The sequence below is a fragment of the Astyanax mexicanus genome, chromosome 4 (genome assembly GCF_023375975.1).
Source record: "Astyanax mexicanus isolate ESR-SI-001 chromosome 4, AstMex3_surface, whole genome shotgun sequence".
Taxonomy (NCBI): domain Eukaryota; kingdom Metazoa; phylum Chordata; class Actinopteri; order Characiformes; family Acestrorhamphidae; genus Astyanax; species Astyanax mexicanus.
The window spans coordinates 11802537-11817764 of record NC_064411.1 but is presented as its reverse complement, the minus strand read 5'-3'; the positions used below and the strand labels follow the sequence as shown (position 1 = coordinate 11817764).

The 15228-nt window shown below is 36.8% G+C and overlaps 1 protein-coding gene across 1 annotated transcript; it reads left to right on the top strand.

The window, feature by feature from the left end:
* Positions 1–4171: 4171 nt before the first annotated feature.
* Positions 4172–6447, top strand: LOC125801369 (zinc finger protein 501-like). The gene is made up of 2 exons (XM_049477984.1): positions 4172–4425; positions 4543–6447. Exon 2 carries the CDS (start codon positions 4707–4709, stop codon positions 5658–5660), a length of 954 nt encoding a protein of 317 aa, XP_049333941.1. The 5' UTR covers positions 4172–4425; positions 4543–4706; the 3' UTR covers positions 5661–6447.
* Positions 6448–15228: the final 8781 nt, after the last annotated feature.

Here is a 15228-nt window from a genome sequence, read left to right as displayed (position 1 = left end):
CCTGCGTGTAAGAGTGTTTTTCAGTGTGTGTTTGCAAGAGAGTATGTGAGAGTGTGTGTGTGTGTGGGTGAGGGCCTGTCTGCCCCTCTCTCGCCCCCGGTCTCTTCTTCTCTCTGCAAACTGAGGTTAACTGAATACCTGTAAAATTGAATATACTAAGAGACGCACATATTATTAGGCAGTAATGGCTTTGTTTGCAAACATAGACTAATATAAACATTCGTTATTTATTTACGTACTATTAATTGTAGCTTACTTAAGTTTCTAACGACTTTTCAAGGAAAATAACACTTTCACTTGTAAAACATATTGAGCAAGGGCTGAAACATTAAATCATATTCAATCTCAGTATAGTCATAATTCTTATATAACCACCCTAACAATATAAATTTGAAGCTCATAAGCATGTTTCCATAATTATTAGCATCCATTTTTAACACATTTCATTGATAAGTAATACTGAACACTTCACTAGTATAATTATCAGTGACACTCACTGTTCTGTCCCTTTAGAGGTAGATCAGAGCTTATTTTTCAACACTCTTCTTTGATCAGCGTTTAACCGCAAACATCTCTGTCTCTCCAAAAGGCTCATTATCGTGAATATCTCAGTCTGTGTCTCCTCAACCGTTATGACTCGGCTCAGGAGCTCATAAAAGTTATATTACCATTAAATACAGTGTATTGGGGTCTATGGAATACATCAATATTTTCTATTTATAATAACTGTTTTTGTCCCGTTATATTAGCTGTACTGCTCGGGCTCAAAGAAGCTCATGATGGTTTATCGTCTAACCTATCATGGCCCAGTGTGTTTTTATTTATTGCTTGCTGGGCATAAAAGCATATAATTCGTATTTGATGTAATAGTAAGAAATTCTATACATTTAATATTAAATCCACAGACAGTTTTGCTTTTTAGTCTAATATATCAATTATCTGTCAAAGTCTTAATTTCTTATTATCCCAAACGTGCCTTGTTTAGTCAGCACTTACAAACCCTATAATTTTCTTTAAAAGATTTAGCAATTTTTCCTCCCTTATGAACCAATTACTTAAATATTAATTACAACTCACTTTAAATTTACCAATGGTTCAATAGTTACTGTAACATTTCTATAAAATCTTACCAAGTGGTACCCACAACAATCACATTTTACCCAAAAACAAACATATAGTTTACAGTAGGCCTGTAACGGTATAATGTATTCGTACCGAACCGTACCGAACAGACCTTCGGTACGGTACAGTGCTGTACCGAACGAATACAGTCAGTTTATATGTTCTACACAGCGCCTGTTCTACCCTAGGTCTGTGGCTGCCGCGACATGTGGCTATCTAATATTCATTAGATGCCAGTACGTGATTGTAGTAGTAAAGGGGAGGTTCTTTGATATGTTTAAAGCAACTATTTCATGATTCGTGCTCTTGTGACCATGTGGGGGCGACGTCGCACGGCGAACCAATCAGTCGAGCCTTTCCTAACCACTCTTCAAAACACATTTGCGAGGTGCACGCGTCTGCTGTATCAGAGAATGGTGGAGACTATTTTGACATTATGGCAGAAGCTAGCGACCAAACGGAGATAGAAAATCCTCCCCTGTCTTTAAAATCTCCCGTTTGGGAGCACTGCGGTTTCCCAGTGAAAACCTGCGACGGAAAAAGACAAGTGGATAAAACGAAAGCGGTATGTCGTTATTGTTTTGCTGAGGTCGGCTATGTTTCGGGCAACACTTCAAACATGCTAAGTCATCTGAGACAGAGCTACCCAAGTGCTAAAATTACCGCGACAAAAAAGAAGATGCCTGTGGTGCAAACGCCACTGATATCTGCGTTCAGGCATCATTACAATCACAATTCAGATCGGGCTAAAGCCATTACAGCATCCATTGGGGCTTTTATAGCATCGAGGGTATATAGAGGGTATTTTCAAGCGCTGGGGACGTTATAACTGCCAGCAGATCTGCCCTCACTGCTGACAATGTGGACAAACTGATTTTCTTGGCAAAACATATGAAGATTGAGTAAAAATGAATACTGTAACACTAGAATTCTGGAACTGAGTGCTGCACTTTACATGTGGAAAGTTTTGTTTACTGTTTAAAGGGAATTCAATTTATTATTTTTAATTTTATTTTGTTTAATTTTTAACATTGGTTAATCATTTGAGAATATTTCATTTAAGTCAAGTCAAGTAGTTGTCAATACTGCATATGTACAGGACATACAGAGAATTGAAATTACGTTACTCTCCTTCCCAATTTTACAGCAAGTACAGATAATAGATATAATAAAAGAGAATGGGAGACACTATGAGTACAATACAGCAGGGACACAATAGACATACATGAGACAAAAACAATGTGCAGTAGTGTGGGGAGAAATAGATATATAAATATAAGTAAAAAAAAGAAAAATATATATAGTATAATAGAGTGGGAGACACTATATGTACAAAACAACAAGACACAATAAACATACGTAAGACAATAGTGCAATATTGATGGTGATTGAGATGGAATGACAGTATAAATAGTATATATCAGCAGTGCAAATATGGTATATAGCTTAAGGCTGGTAACTTAATGGTACCAAGCAGCACTTTATATTTATTTACTGTTTCAGTTTGTATATTGGCAATTTTTTGGTTAAATAAACAACACGCTGTGGAAGAAAATGGTTCTGCATTTTGTTCCTATACTGTACCGAAAATGTACCGAACCGTGACCCCAAAACCGAGGTACGTACCGAACCGTGATTTTTGCATACCGTTACACCCCTAGTTTACAGACAAACAAACATTTATTGTTTTAGCGATTTTTCTCTTGTCTCATATATCTATTTAATTCTTGTGTATTTTCTTGCTTTGTGCTTATAAATTTACATATATTTAGAGCTCTGTATATACTAAAAACATTCAAGATGGTAACCACAGCATATGCTTTTAAACAAAGACGGTGACAAACAAACACATAACATTTACCTTTCCCTGGTCTCTAGAGATCTCTGTTATTTATTTATCTCTCTCTCTCTCTGTCAACACTCTATCAAAACTTCCTGTTAGGCTTTACGTTAACAGATACCAAGCAAGGTAACTATTCTAACAACTCTTCTCAGCACACGTCTGTGCTAATTAGTGTAGTTCATTCAATGCAGCAATATTGCACAGCAATAATGTACATATATCAAATTCAACCATTTCTAATAACATTTACATACATGCAATCACCTCTCTCCTGGGAATCAATCATCACAAACCCTTTCAACACTGACACACTCATACATGGGACAATAATAATTTACACAGAATGATCATAGGTACCTCTATGTTGCACAGCCATTGTTTTAATATTTTAACAAAAATGGAGATCTCAGACATTATTAAAGACAGACTGTAAACAGACAACACAAAACATATACCCCACTAGCCGATTAGGATAGTTTCCCTCGTCTCTCCGTCAGTTACAGTGGCGTTCTGCACTAAGCGTTTTTCTACGAGTGAAAATCAATCTCTGCTGTAAACAGTCAGGATAGAGTGTCTCAACTTACGCTCATGAAACAGAGAGACGGACTTGAGTTTCTTATTACCCTCTGTTAAACAGACGGGTGTCCAAGTCTTTTCCCCTTTTTCTCTTACTCTTTTTAGCGCACGCGTCTCTCTCTGGCGTCGCTCTTATTATATTTCTCTGTTTCCTTATACTTGTTTTCTTTTTCTGTATTCTCTTTTTCTCATGTTCTTTTATCAAGTCTAACGTCGTGCTTTCGAGATCGCACCTTATGACGTGTCCCGTCTTTAACGCCCGGGAGATGAAACATACAACATATACTAGACAGACATTAACATACAATTATTTTATTGTAAATTACTTGATTTTAGGCGTCTAGACGCTAAGATGCCCATCAGGCACTTTTAATTGGATTTGGTCAATTGCTTTCAATTTATACTGTTTATACACATATTTCTAAATATGTATATATCTTTCTTTAAATCACAGCGCTCGTCTGCTTGTTATACAGTTGGTTGTTATATTTAACTTTTGTTATTCTATTTAAGTTGTAAGTTTCTTTTAACCTCTAAGGCAATGACATCTTTGTGACCAAGAAAATACAATATTTCCACTTTCAATATTTCCTGGTGGTGACCAACCAGTTTGGTTAAATGGCATCACGCAGAACCTGCAGTAGGAAGGCACACTCAAACAGAAAGAAAAAAACAATAATCAGCAATTATGACCATTAGGGTTGTAACACATGCCTCAAAGCTTAAGATTTAGGGGTAACATCACTACTTCTTTCTTTATTTCTTTCTTTAAGTTCTCAGTTTCTAGTGAGACCCGAACAGAATCAAGAGTGTCTGAACAGTGGGCAGTCCTTATAAAGGCGCTAAACAGGTGGCTAGAGGACCACCAGCGCCCCCCTTTTATGGTAATATGAAGATGTCCCAATAGTTTTGTCTGTATAGTGTAACTGATTTAGGCAGTTCTCTTCAGTTTATTGACCTGCTTTTTATTATTCAATGGCATTTTTCTTTGTGTTTTTCAGAAATGAAAATGTTCTCCTAAAATTCATCACCAACAACCAGGATATTTATCAAAGAGCAGTGTTAAACTGCTGAAAGAGGTGAAGCACAAGCCATCCTGAAGAATCTCCAGAACACACTGAAACAGTTTGCTACATTTAACAGACAATTGAAGCCAAGTCCCGACATGGAGAAACATCAGCACTCTGTCAAGAGTTTTACTAAACAGAGTGATCTCAAAAAACACCAGCGCATTCACACAGGAGAGAAACTGTATCACTGCTCGGACTGTGGGAAGAGTTTTAATCATCAGAGTAATCTCAAAAATCACCAGCGCATTCACACAGGAGAGAAACCGTATCACTGCTCAGACTGTTGGAAGAGTTTTACTCAACAGAGTCATCTCAAAAAACACCAGCGCATTCACACAGGAGAGAAACCGTATTGCTGCTTAGACTGTGGAAAGAGTTTTACTGAACAGAGTGCTCTCAAAAAACACCAGCGCATTCACACAGGAGAGAAACCGTATTACTGCTCAGACTGTGGGAAGAGTTTTACTGAACAGAATAGTCTCAAAAAACACCAGCGCATTCACACAGGAGAGAAACCATATTACTGCCCAGACTGTGGGAAGAGTTTTACTGAACAGGGTGCTCTCAAAAAACACCAGCGCATTCACACAGGAGAGAAACCGTATCACTGCTTAGACTGTGGGAAGAGATTTACTGCAGAGAGTCATCTTAAAATTCACCAGCGCATTCACACAGGAGAGAAACCGTATTACTGCTCAGACTGTGGAAAGAGTTTTACTGAACAGAGTACTCTCAAAAAACACCAGCGCATTCACACAGGAGAGAAACCGTATTACTGCTCAGACTGTGGGAAGAGTTTTACTGAACAGAGTACTCTCAAAAAACACCAGCGCATTCACACAGGAGAGAAACCGTATCACTGCTCAGACTGTGGGGAGAGTTTTAATCAACAGAGTAAACTCAAAAAACACCAGCGCATTCACACAGGAGAGAAAACTCCATCCATGCAATTAAAAGTGCAAATCGTAAGTCTTTCAGACAGAACACCTTATCCTACACAAATGTTTCACTTTGTCACTTGGGACACGTTCCACCAGAAACAAACATGAACTGAATTTAACAATGGATTTTACAGGTTCAGCAAAATGAATCTTACCCAGGGATCATGTTTATTGAATTCCATGTTATGTTTTCTCGTATGTTCGATATTCCAGGACATTCTTTGTGAGACAGAGCTGAGCTTTTAAGGTAGTTACGGTAAAGTTACGGTTAAGTTCTGAAGAATGGAAAAAACGTAGTCTTTAAAATTTAGATTTCATAGTGAGTAGGATTCCTAGCTGGCAACTAAATGTTTTGGACCAAACCTTCAGAGCTTATGATTTTAATCCCCTTTCTAGTATATGCAGATTTGATTATTTCTATGAATTTCTAGTATCTCTTTTTTCACTCTGTGGAAGCCGTCCTCAGTTCCCTAAGCTTAGCATAGCTTAGCTTAATACTATTAACCGCTAGGCCCATCTGCATGAAAGAAGAAGTGAAAACACCAGCTGAGGAATTCCAGAGAGAGTGCTCCCAAAAGTGAGACCCAGAGCCGCAGAGAGACGACACTGTGCCGGGTACTGCCGTGTGGACCGGAGGAGCATCCAGACTCTGCAGAGAGGCCAACAAAATCCTTTCCAGAGGTTAAATAAAATGCTCAAGCTGTAGTTACTCTCTTTTCTTTTCCTTATTGAATATTATATGTTGCTGAAGGTTTTTTAATCTCCAAATTTATTAAGAATATCCAAATCATGTAGTTTCTTGATTGTTTTTATCCTCTACAAACTATTATCTTTATATTGCTTCACCTCTATATTTACTCATCTGTGTGTTTTAATAAACTATTTTTATATTGCAGATCTGCAATCTCATTGTGTTTTTTTCAACATAAGTTTGACATGAAACCTATAGGCCTGAGATTGTCTTCTGTTATTACTTGTTAAATACTCAAAGGCACCCAACAGAGAAATTCAGAGTGAAATGGATTTTGTTGAAGTGAAACATATTAGTCAATTTAAGATTGAAATTCAGAAAAATATATTTTTTTAATGGTTCAGGCTTAAAAGGGTTACATTTACAATTACTTCCAAAGGTAGAGTAGCATGTGTTTAACTTCATATGTTTAAGTTCTTTATTGTGAGTGCTTGTGGGTTGTGTTGTTTTGTTTTTTTGAAGAGCATAGTCATTCACCAACTACAAAGTTGGCCAAAGTTATTGGTAGCTAATGTTGGTAAATGTCCAAACAAAGTGTTTCCTGTTTTACCGACCATTATTATTGGTAGCTAGTCTAATTAAATTTCCAAACACAGCATTTGCTATTTTACTGACCAAATGTATAAACAAAGCATTTCATGTATTACTGACTATTATTATTGGTAGCTAGCCTAGCTAAATGTACAAATGTAGCATTTGCTGTTTTAATGACTATTATTATTGTTCGCTAGCTTGCTAAATGTTCAAATACGCAATTTGCTGATTTACTGAACATTATTATTTGTAGCTAGCCTAACTAAATGTCCAAACATCCGTATTTCCTCTTTTACTGACTATTATAATTGGTAGCTAGCTTAGCTAAATATCCAAATACAGCATTTGCACTTTTACTGACCATTATTATTTGTAGCTAGCCTAGCTAAATGTACAAACAAAGCAGTTGCATTTTTACTGACCAATGTAAATGTTTCAGTTCTAGTAAAAGTGTTTCACTTCCGGTAAATTTGTTTTATTTCTTTCTTTTTTTTTTCTTAAATGTAATTTGTGTTCTCTTTCAAGCATTCATTCGGTATCTCAGTATGGGATACGCCCCTTTCGCGTATTCCTCATGTAGCCCGGCTAAAAAATGTTCTAGTTCTAAAATAGATACACTAATAAATACAGTAATAAATAAAGTCTTATAACTGCATAGTGATGGTTTAAAAGAGCTACTAAACATGTTCAAAATAGTCATTGTGTTTGTGTAAATAGTTTAAAAAGAAAAGAAAAGCAGTACAGATTACATATTTCATTTTTTCTTGTGTTTTTGCAAGAAGGTCACTTCAAAGTGATTAAGGGATCTACTGAGGGAGAAGTGTACAGGTGAGGGTGGAGTACCAGATTGGAACGGGCCCGCCCACGGGACGAGAGAGAACAGCGGAGATGCGGGAGTAGCAGCGCGGGAGAGGCGAGGAGGAAAAAGTTCCTCACAGGCTGAACTAAATTCACTAATAATCAGTATTAATTAAACTAACCGGTAATTTTAAGGACACTGAAGTCCATACTGAGAGTGTGCTGGTGGATAAAGCTGGGATAATCTCTCTATAAGTAAAGTTCTGTTAGCACTGTTAGCTTAGCCAGCTCGGCTAGCTGTGTTTAGCCTCGTGTATTAGCTGCTCTGCGCTAGCCGTGAACTCTCCGCTGCAGCGCCGCTCCGACAGACTGTTCCCCGGACTGACTCGCGCTCTCTCCGCCTCCACTGAACACCAGGACCGCTAACACTGCTAACCAGAGAGCGCTCTGAGTCCCCGCGTGGATCAGAGTTCCTCTGAGGGAAAACGCTCCGTGCTGCAGGACCCCGCGCTCTGCTCCCGCTCATATTCACTGAATCTGAGGTAAATCTGAAACTCTTATTTCTGCTCGTTAGAGTAAAGCGGACATTAAGCTCCGAACCAGACCTGCACCGTTTAGTTCTGTTAATTTCATCTATAATTCTGTTCTTTATGAGTGTATTCTTTAGAGTGGGACCACATATTTAATTTAAGATGGTATTTTATTTTACAAACTAACTTTAAAAGGTACATTTCTGATTAAGGGTTTAAATATATAACTGACAGTGTAGTTAAGAAAAAGTGAAAGTAAGAAAAAAGGGCTATATCAGGGGTCTCAAAGTAGCGCCCGCGGGCCACATGCGGCCCGCGACGCGGTTTCATACGGCCCCTCACGGGTTAACAAAATAAACATACATCTGGCCCGCAATTCAATTTAATTATTTATGCTTTATTATTTTCGTTTTCATATTTTATCTTAACTTGTATTTTGGTGTGTGTGTGTGGTTTTTTTTTTTTTTTTGCTTACGCTGCGTTGCCTGCTTTAGTAGTCTTCAGTAGCCTTCAACAGTCTAACCTTGCAGCCGTGGTGTGTCCACTAAACTCCGTAGTTATAAACATCCTGAGGTTAGCAGCGCGCTAACTGACCTGTTTATAATGTAATCCGAGCAGTGCCTCCGTGACGCTGCTCTAAACTGCTGCTTGGGCTGAAAGATGAACTGTAGAGAGCTGTATTATCCGGTTAGTGGGGTTATTTTATTTCATACACAGAAGAACTTACAAATTTTTAAAAACGCTCCAGACTGGCTCAGCTGAGCCCTGTAGCCCGTGGCTGGGCTGCAGCTCTGACTAAGCAAAGACTGCGGGCTTGTGGTGCTGCAGCTGCAGCTCCGACTAGTGGTTGGATGAGGAACTGCTAAATATGAGGAAATGCTAAATCTGTCACAGCTCACAATTTTTGATTTTATATTTATTAAGCCTTATTTCAGTATCAAACGTTTTGATCAAAGTTAATATAACTTATAAATTAAAAGGATTTATGTTAATAGAGCAACAAGCAACCATTTTTCCATGCAACTGTAATATTTGATTGAATAAATAGTATATTGAGAGTTATTTAACATTAAGGAGTAATTACATTCATTTTGTATTACATCTGGTTACATTTTCTTATATTTATAAGTTACATCTGGCCCTCAGAGGACAGCCAATATGCCAATGTGGCCCTCGGCAAAAATGAGTTTGAGACCCCTGGGCTATATTAACCTAAAATCAATCCTACAGCTAAAATCTAAGATACTGCTTCTAAAATAAGATCTAATCCTAAAACATAATTCTGAGCAATAATAATCATTAAAACAGTTGGTTATTTAAATAATAGTATTTTAAATTATTGGGGGATGGTTTAAAATATAACTTTCTTATTTGTGTCTTAAATTTACATATGGGTATTTACACGCTACATTTGTACTATTGCATCTAAAAAAGGTACTAAACTGCTCTGTCTTGGAAAGATATAACTATTGTTGATTGAAGCTAGCTATTTATTTATTTTTTGTTAAAAGTACTGAAAAGGACACTCGATTCTAAGCCTTATTTGCCCTACCGTTTTGATATACTCAGTATCAAACTCAGTAACTACTGCCTATTTTTATATACCTGTGTGATAGTCCTTTTATTGTGTTTTATATTTTCTATTATTTTATTTGATTTCTGCAAACATAGAGAAGGGAAAGAATAGATAGAACTCAGGCCCTTATTTCTTCCAATTAACTGGGGATAGGGGTTACATAAGCAATACCTAAAAATAATCAAAGAAAAGAAAGAAGCTAAAAAGAAATGTTGAAAAATAGCTAAAACAAACCAGCATTAAAAACTAAAAGGTTAACTAAAAAAATAAAGAAACTGAAAACATACCAAAGATCATAAAGATCACCTTGAAGGTGGTTAGAGACTAGAAGTTTAAAATGATTTAGTGACACCAGCGAGCTGAGCTTTAGAGTTTCCTGTAGTGAATTCCAGCTCGCTGGTTCACTGTAACGAAAAGCAGATTTTCCCAGTTCAGTTAAAACTCTCGATGATCCAGTTACTGGAGTGAGTCTGGTAGGTTGTGTTATTTTTTTGTGTGAGATGTACGGTGGCATATGGTGAGGAAGTGCTTTTAAAAACAAAAATAAACCAGTATGTTTCCCGGTGCACAGCAAGAGAAGACCATCCAACTTTTTTATAGAGTGAACAGTGATGTGTACCAGTAATCTTAGCGCCGCATGATATACAAAATCTAGTGGTTTGAGTGTAGTTACTGACACATGTCTGTAAATCACATCACCATAATCTAGCTTAGATAAAAACGTTGCTTCCACAATTTTATTCTTGTGTACATGGGAAAGCATGATTCATTTCTATATAGGAAGCCGAGTTTTTGCCTTAGCTTACCTGAAAGCTTGTTAATATGGTGCTTAAAAGTAAATTTGCCATCTAGCCATATGCCAAGGTGCTTATATTCATTAACTCTTTCCACATTAGAACCCTTTAAAGTTGTAGTTTTAAGAGTATAGTTGTAAAGGTGCATGGTGTAGTCCATCTTGGCTGTGGGTGGAGATACAACCTATCTGATACAAATGTTCAAAACATGCCTACCTAAATTAAAATAAAAACATGCGCTGTAACAAATGGAAATCAAAAATTAGTTCACAGAGCGATAGGGTAAAGTTTACATGTGTCTTGTTAATCATTTTATGTACAATATATGTCAAAAGTGATCCGACTGAACCATGTTTCTTTGATATATCTTTGGAACAAGTTCATCATTAATAATGTTCTATTCCAAGAATGCAGTAAATATCTTCATTTTTATTTCTCTTTTTTGTTTCTTAATAAATGATCAATCAGGCTTACACACATGGATCAGGCACATGCATTTCACAGCTCCCATTGTGAAGTATTTTATCTATGTTTAACATTATGTTAAAGATGATTGGTTGAAACTCCCTCTGCATCTGTGGTGTCTGGGTTTGGGTCCACCTATTTAGTAAACCTGAAATTCTCACAGTATGATTGTGTGCAAAATGAGAAACAGTTTGCAAATATGAATTAAGTATTTGCCCTCACTCACTACTGAAGTAATATCCTTGTAATATTCAATCATGAAAGATAGAAAAGAGAAAACAAAGAAAAAAATCAGCCAGCATGAAATAATCTGGGAAATGAATGAGGGTGATTTCTGACCCTTGTGGCCCTATGATAAATCCTGCGCAAATTGCAGCCTTGCACCAACACCGTTAAAATAGTGTCAGAGTTTGGGCGTGGTGGTCTGGAAGGGAGGTGTGTTCAGGTAAAATCTGGCATGTTGCTTTCTTAACAGCAGAAAATACAGGTGAGCCACTGACCGATTTAAACCCTGACAACTGATATTTTATTTTTGTACCTGTGTTTTGATATTTTTGAATTCGTTAGATTAAATTTCCTTCAGTATTTTGAGCTTTTGTTAGTTACTTTCCTATTTCATATCTATTTTTCTGTTTTTATTAAATGCTGCAGAGCTTTAAACGTGCAGATGATTTTTTTTAATGTATATTATTTTATTTTTGTACCTGTGTGTAGACTATTTCTTTTTTGTTCTTTTAGAATTCGTTAGATTATATTTCTTTTAGCATTTTGAGCTAAGTTTAGTTAGTTATTTTCCTTTTTCATACCTATATTTTTCTCTTTTTATTAAATGCTGCGGAGCTTTAAACGCGCGGATGATTTATTTTTTTATGTATATTTTTTTTTAGCTTTGTACCTGTGTGTACACTATTTATTTTTCGTTATTTCAGAATTCGTTAGATTATATTTCTTTTACCATTTTGAGCTAAGTTTAGTTTAGTGTTTTTATTAAATGCTGCGGAGCTTTAAACGCGCGGATGAGCTCGCGTTCAGGCTCGGGTTCATGCTCGGGTTCATGCTCGGGTTCAGTCTTGGGTTCAGTCTCGGGTTCAGTCTCTCATTCACGCTCGGGTTCAGGCAGACAATCTAAACTCTAGTATGCAAAACTATATTATTATTTTTATTAAATTTTCCATTCTTTTAAATAGCAGGATACTTTGATTTTTATTTCTCAGCCCGGACGAGACCCGGCCCGAGGAAAATAATGGAAAATCTCGGGTCAGTCCAGTCTCCAGGAAATAGTCACCTGTTTTTTAATACTATTTTTATTTTATATAAAGCTACGGCCTGATAATCACCATATAACAACGTATTACTGTTAACGAAAACTGAAAGTGAAAGTTCCTCTTAACTGAAACTAATAAAAACGGTAATTAAAAGAAAAAAATAAATCGAACTGAAATTACAGATTGAATACCCAAATTTTTGTGTTTGTTAATTTATTTATAAGCGCTGTATCCACTATAGCAGCTTAACAGCGGGTGGTGTTGTTCCGTTTCTGCTCGCGAAGGGGAGCCGGGGTTCAGATGTCGGCAGTGTTGGGAGTAACGGCGTTAAAACTAACGGCGTTACTAGCGCCGTTACTTTTTTCAGTAACGAGTAATCTAACTAATTACTCTGACTGTAACTATAACGCTGTTACCATTTCCGACACCCCGTTACTGCACGTTACTTTAGCCGCTCTATGAACTTTTTTTTTTGTTGTAACTTTGCTTTGCCCTGGTTAACCCCTCTTCTTTCCGGTGAACTTGAGCTTCTGGCCGCTGTGCCTGTGGTTTGGCGTGGTGAAGTGAGGCACAATTGTGACGATTTGCGTGCTCTAATCAATTCAGTGATTGCTGTGGACAGCCCAAGTTCTGAATTAAGGACGTTAAGCTCTTTTTAGCTGCTCCGGTTTTTGTGGTGCTGCTGCTTTCTCTTTTAGAGCTTAGATTCTCTGCCCGAACCCGACCTGACCCAAAGACCTTCCCAAAATCGGGCTCCTATTTTTATTTTATATAAAGCTCTGGTGTGATAATCACAATGTTGCTAAGTAACCAATTATTATTGTTCACTAAAGCGAACGAAATAGCGAAAACTGAAAGTGAAGAAAAAAAAAATCTAATAAAAACGGTAATTAAACGGAAAAAAACATAACTATCTCAAACTGTATTTTGTGTTTATAAAACTAACTAAAACTAACTAAAATTACTGAATTTTCGTGTTTAATTTATTTATAAGCGCTGTTGTACAGTGGAGTTGTACAGCGCGCGGCGTTGCCGAGCGCGCAGCACCTCGTGGTCCGTTAGTTCTTGTGTAAAGCGCTCGCGCTAGCCGCAAAATACAACAGAAAACACTGAAAAACTGCAGAACTGTGAATGGGATTACAATATGAGCGCCAGGCAGATGAAAGAGAAACAGGAGATTCAGTATGTGAGAACATTTACCTGTGAGTAGCTCATTCCAGAACAAGCAAATCTCTCGCTCTCTCTCTCTCTCTCTCTCTCTCTCTCTCTCACGTTTATTAGATTGATCTCTCTGATGAGATGTGTGGAAACTAATAAAAACTAGCAAGCCCACCGTAAAAACAAATTAAAACTTACTGAATTAAACTATAATAAAATGAAAAATGTAATCACGTAGCTCTGGGCGCACGTGAACGCCTCCGCGTTTGACTTGCAGCACTGTGTGTAGCTGTTCTTAAAAATCATTTTAATTAAATAATAGTTTTATGCTATTTTACAGTGATAATTAACATAATTCTGATTATATTTCGCTCATTCAATCAGCCCGAAAACAGACAGTTTATGGTTTGGCTCGGGCTCATAATGACAGTTCATGGTTCGGGCTTGGGCAGAACGTGCACGGGCTCCGGCTGGGTCGGGTCGGATTTTTTGGGCCGATCTAAGCTCTATTCTCTTTTGGTGAAACTGTTATATTAATACCATTTTAACGGTCATTAGATTGTTGTTTTTGTCCATTATTTTGTTTTGTTTATATATACATATTTCCTTTGAGTGTGGCTTGGTTTGTTTAACTCCATCCCCAGACGCGTTTTTCCATTTTTTTCAGTATTATATGTTTTAGTAATTTTCTTTGGTCCGGTGAAGAATTTCGTTTTTATTTTTTGTAATTCGTTAGATTATATTTTTGTCAACATTTTGGGTTTATTATCGTTTGGTATTTTTCTAATAATAGTAAATACATAATTAATTTCCTTTTTTTTGACGGGCGAATAATAAAAAGTAACGCGATAGTTACTTTTACTGGTAACTAGTTACTTTTATAGTGGAGTAACTCCGTTAGTAACTCAGTTACTTTTTTGGAGAAGTAACGAGTAACTATAACTAATTACTTTTTCAAAGTAACGTGCCCAACACTGCAAACATATGATGGTGTTGCTTTCCAAGAATAGTTTTCCAATAGAGTGCATCACACAAAAAGGTTAGGCCACAAATATGCCACAAAGTTTTGTGGAATTCATAATTAGAAATAGCCTTATTGTTTAACTAACATAAAATTACTAAAACATCTTACTTTCAACAGAGACTGATGACTGTGATTCCTGGATTATCCGCTGTTAAAACAGTAACAGAGAGGAAGAGTGAATGAGCGGGAGGAAAGTTAGGGAGATTAAATAACAAAACTTTCAACGTGAAATCAACCAAGACTGCTAACTTACTTTTTTTTAAAGATGTTTTTGGCGCCACGGAAGGCCCTCACCACCGTAATCATATGTTATTTCGTCTCCAACTTCAATGTCTTTTATTGCAAATAAACACAAGTGAGGATTGTTCTGTATCAGCACTGTCTTTACTTTGGTGTTTGGCTCTTCGCTATCATTACAAAGTCTTCCCAGCGAGCCATCTTCAACAGATGCATCAATACTAAATGATATAAAAAACAAATGTTAAAATCAAAACCATGTAAACGTAGGAAAGATCAGCTCATACAGGCACTCAAACACAAGTAAATATATGAGAGGAATCACTGCACTTAAACTGAACTATATAAGTCAATATAACTAGAGTTCCTTATTCTGTCAACATTTGCATACATTATAATCTGTTGCGTAGAGATTAATTTACATCACTGAGATTTACAGCTCTTGCCATGTAATTTTTTTATTCAGAATATTTGTCAATGTCAAAGTCAATACAGCCTAGTTATAGCCATACTGACAGCTATGAAACAACTGAACTAATATCTC

Coding starts and splice junctions, on each gene's coding strand:
- LOC125801369 (XM_049477984.1), top strand. CDS start 4,707: ATGGAGAAACATCAGCACTCTGTCAAGAGTTTTACTAAACAGAGTGAT.